Consider the following 8380-nt stretch of genomic DNA (forward strand, 5'->3'; position numbering starts at 1 on the left):
TTCCATTTTCTTGTGTCCTCTTTAATTTCTCTCAGCAGTGGTTTGTAGTTCTCATTGTAGAGATTTTTCACATCCTTGGTTAACTCAATTCCTAAGTATTTTATTTTTTTGGTGGATATTGTCAATGGACAAGCTTTCTTGATTTCTCTTTCTGCATGTTCACTATTGGAGAATAGAAATGCTAATGATTTTTTGTGTGTTGATTTTGTATCCTGCTACTTTGCTGAAATCATTTATCAACTCCAAGAGGTTTTTGTAGAAGCTTTAGGCTGTTCGATATATAGGATCGTTTCATCTGCAAAGAGGGACAGTCTGACTTCATCTTTCCCAATCTGGATGCCCTTTATTTCCTTCTCTTCTCTGATTGCTCTGGCTAGTACTTCCAACACTATGTTGAATAGGCGTGGTGAGAGTGGGCATCCTTGTCTAGTTCCTGTTCTTAAAGGAAAAGCTTTCAGCTTTTCCACATTCAGGATGATATTGGAAGTAGGTTTATCATATATGGCTTTAATTATGTTGAGATAATTTCCTTCTATACCTAAGTTACAGAGGGTCTTTGTCATGAATGAATGTTGAATTTTCTCAAATGCTTTTTCAGCATCTATAGAGATGACCATATGGTCCTTGTGTTTGATTTTATTAATATGGTGTATCACATTTATTGATTTGCATATGTTGAATCAACCTTGCATCCCTGGGATGAAAATAATGATAAATCATACTGAAACTTGTGGGATACTGCAAAAGCAGTGCTAAGGGGGAAGTTTACCTCATTAAATGTTTACTTTAGAAGAATGGAAGTAAACAACCTAACACTTCAGCTTAAAGAACTAGAAAAACAAGAACAATCCCAATCCAAAGTTAGCAGATGGAAAGAAATCATTAAGATCAGAGCAGAACTTAATGAAATTGAAACCCAAAAAACAATACAAAAGATCAACGAATCAAAAAGTTTTTGAAAAGATAAATAAAATTGACAAACCATTAGCATGGCTAACTAGAAAAAGAAGAGAGAACATCCAAATAACAAAAATTAGGAATGAAAAAGGTGATATTACAATGATACATCTGACATACAAGGAATTATTTGAGACTACTATAAACAACTATATGCCAACAAATTTGAAAATCTGGAGGAAATGGATAAATTTCTGGACACACACAAGCTACCAAAACTGAGCCAAGAAGATGTAGAAAATCTGAACAGACCAATAATAATAAAGGAGATTGAAGCTGTTACCAGAGGCTCCCAACAAAGAAAAGCCCAGGACCAGATGGAATCAAAGCAGAATTTTACCAAACATTCAAAGAGGAATTGACACCAATTCTTTACAAACTATTCCAAAAGATTGAAACAGAGGCAAATCTCCCAAACTCATTCTATGAAGCAAACATCCTGATACCAAAACCAGGTAAAGATACAACTAAAAAAGAAAACTACAGGATGATATCCTTGATGAATATGGATGCAAAAATCCTCAATAAAATACTAGCTCAATAAAATTCCATTTCTATTTTTTAAAAAATCTTTTTAAAAAATATCTACTGTAAAAGTATCTTAACACAAATATCACAAAAGTTATGAATCTATAGTAAATCTTGATTAAAGCCCTGTATCATGTGGTGAAAATATTTTAGATTCCCTAATAGCTTTTGCTATTATGCTGCAAATTGGTTGAGTTATAAATGTCTCTTTTTCCTTGAAAATAATTCCATTTTTAACCTGAAATGGTTATTTTCTAGATTTGAAAAAAAAATTATGAAAAATTGGAAGTGAATAAATAACATACAAAAAAAGATTACTTGCATTAGGAATAATCTCGTCATTTCTATCTCAAAATGTTATCGTAAAACTACTTCTCCGTTTCTCTATTGCCACCACCCTAGTCTAACCTACCATCATGTCTTACCTTGACTAATTGCAATAGTTCCCCAATGGCCTCCTTGCTCCTTTTAAGTCATTCTGTAGACAGTAGTCAAAAGAGATCTTTTAAAAACCCAAATTGGATCACATTATCCACCCCACTTCCCAGCCAATGACTGCACTTAAATTACACCCATACTCCTTGGCTTGTCTTACAAGAGTCTGTCTAATTCCTTGATCTCACTTCCCACAACTCTCCCCTCACTCCCTACGTTCAAACCACTGGGTTTCTTTTTTTTTTTTTTTTTTTGCCAGAACATTTTTCGTCACTTGCATCCTCTGGACATCCCATTCACTGAAACAACCTTATTGTGTACTTTACATGTAACTGCCTCTTTCTCACTCTTCACATCTCAGAATTATGTCACTTCCGTGAGGACTTCCTTAAAGTCTATCTAAAATTTTCTTTTTAAAAATTTTTATTAGCATATTAATTATTACAAATCGTCATTTTACTTTATGCCTTTTACCCAACCTATCACTCCCCAAACCCCCTCCCTCCCTCTCCCCATCTCTAGTATCCTTAGGTTTGTTCTCTCCTTCTATAAGTTCAATGTATTCTTATGTGGTCTTTTCTATTCAGCATTTTCAGAGCTAACAAAGACTTGAAATTCTTTTTATTTGTTTGTTTTATTTCTATTCCCCACTGGACAATAAATTTCGTGAGTCTCTGATTTGCCCACAAATGTATATTCGAATCATAGAAGGAGACTAGGTGGTCAATATACAGGTTTTAATCAAATGAATGAATTAATAAAACAATGTGCAGATAAAAGCTAAAAAACAATGATTATAGTCATCCAGCTTTGGCTGCCTTAAAATGGAAGGATGTGCTTGTGATGTGTTAATGTTTCTGAAAATCAAAACACTTAAAACAATTCTACAGGCTCACCTAGGTAGCATACATAGAGCAATAATGGCACTAATTTAAAAAATTAGTAAACCTTAAATTGCATTCAGATAATATATGGGTATATCTTAAAGACAAGCCAGTGCATTGGCAATAAAGAACTATCATTTACCTGACTTGTACATTAGAACTAAATTTAATTTGCCATTTCTGGTATTACTGGAAAGCTCAGTAGTACATGAGACCTTTATGACTAAGACCAAAATCCATCCACTTGTTTCCAGAGTTTCCTAGTCAAATATGAATCCTCTCTATACTCCTCTGTAAAATTCCTAATGGGTATAATCTTAAAAAAAAAAAAGATAGTAACAGGAAATTCATTAGCTCCTTTATAATTATCAACCTAGCCTCTTTCTTTTGCCCCAGCCATATTTAACCTTCACTCCTTTCTCCATTCACTCATATCCTTCAAATTCTCCCAACTAAGTTTCAAAAAAAGACAGTCTTCTCCCTGATTAACGTCCCACAAACTCTTCAAGATGGCCTCATTTCTTTTCTACAGCTTTATTCTATTCATTTGGACGTACTTGCACATTGTATTGTAAAACACTCAAAATCAATTTTTTTCATTGGTATTTTATCAACTACAGTAGAAGAAATTCAAGGTCTTATGCCTTCTACATATATGGTCAGAGCACCGAAACACACCATGAAATATACTCACTTGTATTGGACTTTGGCTTTCTAAGTGAAGTACAGCAGCTGTGCTCACCACCAGTAAACAAGTGGTCGATAAACAAAGGTGGAGTCACGTAATCGTTGCAGTATAGATATGTGCATTTCACATATCCATATTTTGGGGGAGGCAGTGTGATACTGACAAAGAACTAAAACAATTATTAAAGAACAAAGCTATATTCTAGATCTTGGACACACCTCCTGAGCTGTGTGTCAAAGTTCTCATCTGTTACTCCGCACCCATCTCCTTACCAGAGCTGCTGCAGCGGGAGGGGTCAACAGGTCTTCCACTTTTATCAGAGCAGGCTATTGCTCGAAAGCGCACACCTTTTCCACATTCTTTGCTGTTGCCTTGTACCCGCAATCCTCGCTGAGGATCCCTTCTGCCTTCTGGAAGAATGCAATCGGACCAGTTTCCATAAGGTTGGGATATAAATGCATCACAAGGACATGGTTCTGTTTCCACAAGTGGGTACAGATCAGCATCCTGGCATTTCTCCTTTTTCCTGCTTTTCCCTGTTCCAACAAGAGATATCAATGTATTCATTTAGTACCTGCTGTTTTGTTGAAAGTTACTCACATTTTTGTATTTACAAGCTCTTAGAATATCAAACTTTAAATAAAATAAAGCCTTTTTTTCCATGGAAGTACATACTCGGACAATGGAAGCAACTCCCAGGGCAACTGTGAAATTCAAATTAATTAGGGGGGAAAAGAGTTTCAGGCGGAGAGAGGCACAAAATACTTAGGAAATGTTTGCTAGTGACTCAACAACTAGAAAGTTCTTGTTAATTTATTTAATATTATTTTCTCTATAGTTTGTTGGTAAAAACAGATTGATTATCTTGTCTCCACTCTCCTTGAAACTAATGGTTGCCAGGGGAACCAACAAAAGGATCCAAGTAGTAACTCCCTCCCTTTTCTTCAAGTAACTTTTTAAAAACGGAGCTTATTTATTCAAGAAGCAAAGTGATATCCTCCCATACAATGGCCCTGGAATGAGGGGAGGATCTCTTGGGGGTGTAATCAACAAAGTTGAATTCATTTTGGTCCCTGCTACTAGGCAGCTCTTGAATGCTGATGCAAATGATAAATCGAAGTCAATGATCAAATAATGTCAGATAATTTCATCCAAAAAGAAGCTATGACTTCCATTTTGAGAGACCCTTTTAACTTAAGCATTCTAGAATACATTACCTTATCAATTGACTCTGACGGACCTTTTAGCTGTGATCCTAACTTCAAGTAATGGCAACCCAGCGTCATTTTTTCACAGCTATAAATACTTGATAATAATTATGTTTAGTGGATTCCAAGTCAGTCTGTAACTTGATTCAACTTTGCTGCCAACATCCTCCAACTAGATTATTAAAAGTTCTTCTAAATCTAATAATTCCACCTTTTCTTTTCTTATTAGCGGGTCATTAGCTAAAGTCATGGCTGGTTACAAAAAAATGTAGGCAGCTTTACTGATATATATTTCCAGTCTTTATGACTCTTTTGGAAATGCCTAGTACAAGCTGATGTATGAGCTACTTTCTCATTGTCACAGGGTTTGCATCACACGTAATTGTTGACTGGATGATTGGCTCTATGGTCTGCTATGATGCTTATGTCCACAATGAATAAGAATGATTTCTGGAAGACCTGAAATTGGTCTGGCAGTAGCTTCAGCCACACCTCTCCCCTGTCCCTCTGGAAGGATGTATTAACTTGCCTCTACCATCAAGGACAGTTAAAATAAGTTTTAGAAGCACATCCTTCATCAAGGCTATGAGAATTTCCTGGTAGAGAGACATATCAGTAGGTGATGATTGGCTCTACCCTATCAGCATTTAGGATGCCCCAAGTCTCTACTCTTACTAAACTTCCATAAAATACTGTTGAGACGTCCTGTCTCCATCTCTTTTATTTCCATTCTCTTCTCAACCCACTTAACCCTGGATTCTGAGTCTGCCTATTCCTGAAACCACTCTTACCAAAGTTATAAACAAACAACAATTACAATTACAAAAAAAACAAAGCCCTGGAACTTGCTTTATTCCTTATCTTTCAGACGTGATCATTCAAAGATAGTTCAGAGTGTTGAATATACTCTCATTCTTTCTTTTTTTTGGTTATAGTCATAAGATACAAGGCTGATTGTCACCCCTTGTGCCCAAGATGTGAAGGCCAGATCCATACTGGCAGCATGCCCATTACCATAAATTGTGATTGTACCCTGTGTCCCCCACCCAATTATCCCCAACCTCCCTCCCCCTTCCCCTTTCCCCCCAACTCCATTTTGTATCCCAAGGTATGTTCTCTCCGTTTATAAGTCCAATGTGCCACTGTAGTCTTTCTTTCCTTCCTTCTTTCTCTCTTAGCTCCCACTTATGAGTGAGTACATGTGGTATTTATCCCTCTGTGCTTTGCTTATTTCACTCAACATAAGTTTCTCCAAGCTCATCCATGTTATTGCAAATGGGTGAATTTCATTCTTTTTCATGGCACAGTAGTATTCCATGGTGTATATATACCACAGTTACCTTATCCAATCATCCATTGATGGACATTTAGGTTGGTTCCATGTCTTGATTATTGTAAACAGAGCTGCAATGAACGTGGGAGTGCAGGTATCCCTTCAACATGATGATTTCCACTCCTCTGGGTATATACCCAGAAGTGGGATTGCTGGATCATATGGATGATCTATCTGTAGTTGTTGAGAAACCTCCATACTGTTTTCCGTAGTGGTTGTACTAATTTACTCTCATTCTTGAACTGTTCTTTCCAAGTTCCATCATACCATACCTTTTTGTCCCTCACCCTCACCTCATGTCCTCACCATCCCTCTGGCCACACATTACTCATTTATTTATTTGTTGAATTCTTTATTTATTTATTACTCATTTATTTATTTGTTGAATTCTTCTCCCTTTGTACCTCTCTTAACTGATGAGGTTCCTTAGGGCACCACATTAGGTTCTCTTCTCTTCCAACCCTACATCTTCACCCACTTGAAGAGTTTAAATTGCCATCAATATTTCTTAAATCCCAATATTATCTTCATCTTTAGGCACCCTTGCTTGTACAGCCCTGCCTGAACCAGATATCTTACAGAAACAGCTTTAGTTGATATCCCGCTGCAGCTACAAGCCCAGCCCCCACTCCATTTCACCCTGTGGTTATCACAGATTGCTGAAACTGAACTTCTTTTCCCTTTTATTTCCTGTACTTTTCCACCCTAAGATAAAGCACCTCCCTTACCATGCTGTAAAACCCAGAAATGCTATGATATAAAAAATAACTGCCCCACTGCATTGGGCTGCTCAAAACTTTGGACATGAGTCCTTTGGGGCCAAATGCTGGCATTTCAATAAACTCTGTTTTCCTATTTTAAGCCTCAGTGTTTTCTGCCTCTCCTTGTGAGTTCACAGTAACTCCCTGCAACAATCTGAGATGAAGCTCCTAAGTTGCTCAAGCTTCTATGCCACAGACTTAAAATTGACACCTAGCTAAGAGTTGGAACCAACCTAAATGTCCATCATTGGATGACTGGATAAGGAAAATGTGGTATATTTATACAATGGCATACTACTCTTCCATAAAAAAGAATGAAATTCTGCCATTTGCAGCAACATGGATGAACATAGAGAAAATTATGTTAAGTGAAATAACCTAGGCACAGAAAGAGAAATAACACATGTCCTCACTTATATGTGGGACCTAATAAGTAAAACAGAAAGAAAGAAAGAAAAATGCAACAATCACAATAATACACCGACCTTTTAAGAGAAGAAAACAGAACTGAGGTTACCAGAGGTTGGAAAGGGGGAAGGGAAGGGAAGAAAGGGAGGAATTGGTAAAAGGCTACAAAAATCCATTATATTATATAATGAAGAATATACTAATTATCCTGATTTGATCATCACTTATTGCACACAGGTATTGATGTTCAATGCTGTACCCCACAGATGTGGACAATCGATTACGTTCCAATAAATAAATTAATTTTAAAAGTTTTTGAAAGAATAGCAGGAAAAAAAATCAACACCTAAAGGACTAGTCAAACTCAACACAGCAAAACCCATACTTACCCTCTTCCTACCACAAATTTTCCTTTTCCTTCTGCATTTCCCAATGCTACCAATATGGCCATGTCAAAAACTATAAGATCACACTCAAATCATTATGTTGAACCTCTGACATCTGATTAATGACAAAGATATGTCATTTCAAACTCTTAAAGATCTCTTGAATCAGTCCATTTGTTTCAATTCCAACTGATACCACCCATATTCATACTCACCTACAGGTTTCCAGCTTAAATCAATACAACAGCTTCCTCCAAGACCTTGTTGCAACCAAACCTCATTCCCTTAAATTTGTAGCCAGAGTATATACAGTCTGAGCCTGCTTTCAAAGATGTAAATCTGATCTCATCACTTATCTACATACAACTCTTCAGTGACTTACCAGAGTTCATAGAATAAAGTCCAGACTCCTCACCATTATTGTCAAGGCCATATATGATCTGAGCCCATGAGTGTTCTGCCTACATTGCACCCCTGTGCCTCTGATACGTTACAATCTAGTCAAACTGAGCATCTTTCAGTTCCTAGATATTACTCCTTTGGCTTCTGGCCTTTGCATGTATTACTCCAGAAATTTCCACAAGTTCTACCCTCCCTCCTTAGTCTAGTTAATGACTACTTGTCCTTCAGGTCCAAACTAAGAGATTACTTACTTCCCTCAGAAAGCTGTCCTTGAACACACTCTGTATCTCAGGATTGGAAGAGGTGCTTATAAATGGTGCTGGGAGAACTGGTTATCAATATGCAGGAGAATGAAACTAGACCTATTACCTTTCACCATACACTAAAGTC

At 36.8% G+C, this 8380-nt stretch overlaps 1 protein-coding gene across 1 annotated transcript in view; it reads right to left on the reverse strand.

The window, feature by feature from the left end:
- Positions 1–8380, reverse strand: part of LOC103590118 (thrombospondin type-1 domain-containing protein 7B-like) — a 419640-nt gene that overhangs the window by 223987 nt on the left and 187273 nt on the right. The window contains exon 9 of the mRNA XM_008572266.1: positions 3765–4028. Within this exon, the coding sequence (XP_008570488.1) occupies positions 3765–4028 (264 nt within the window). The remainder of the gene's footprint in view (positions 1–3764; positions 4029–8380) is intronic.

Source organism: Galeopterus variegatus, unplaced genomic scaffold (genome assembly GCF_000696425.1).
Source record: "Galeopterus variegatus unplaced genomic scaffold, G_variegatus-3.0.2 Scaffold770, whole genome shotgun sequence".
Classification (NCBI taxonomy): domain Eukaryota; kingdom Metazoa; phylum Chordata; class Mammalia; order Dermoptera; family Cynocephalidae; genus Galeopterus; species Galeopterus variegatus.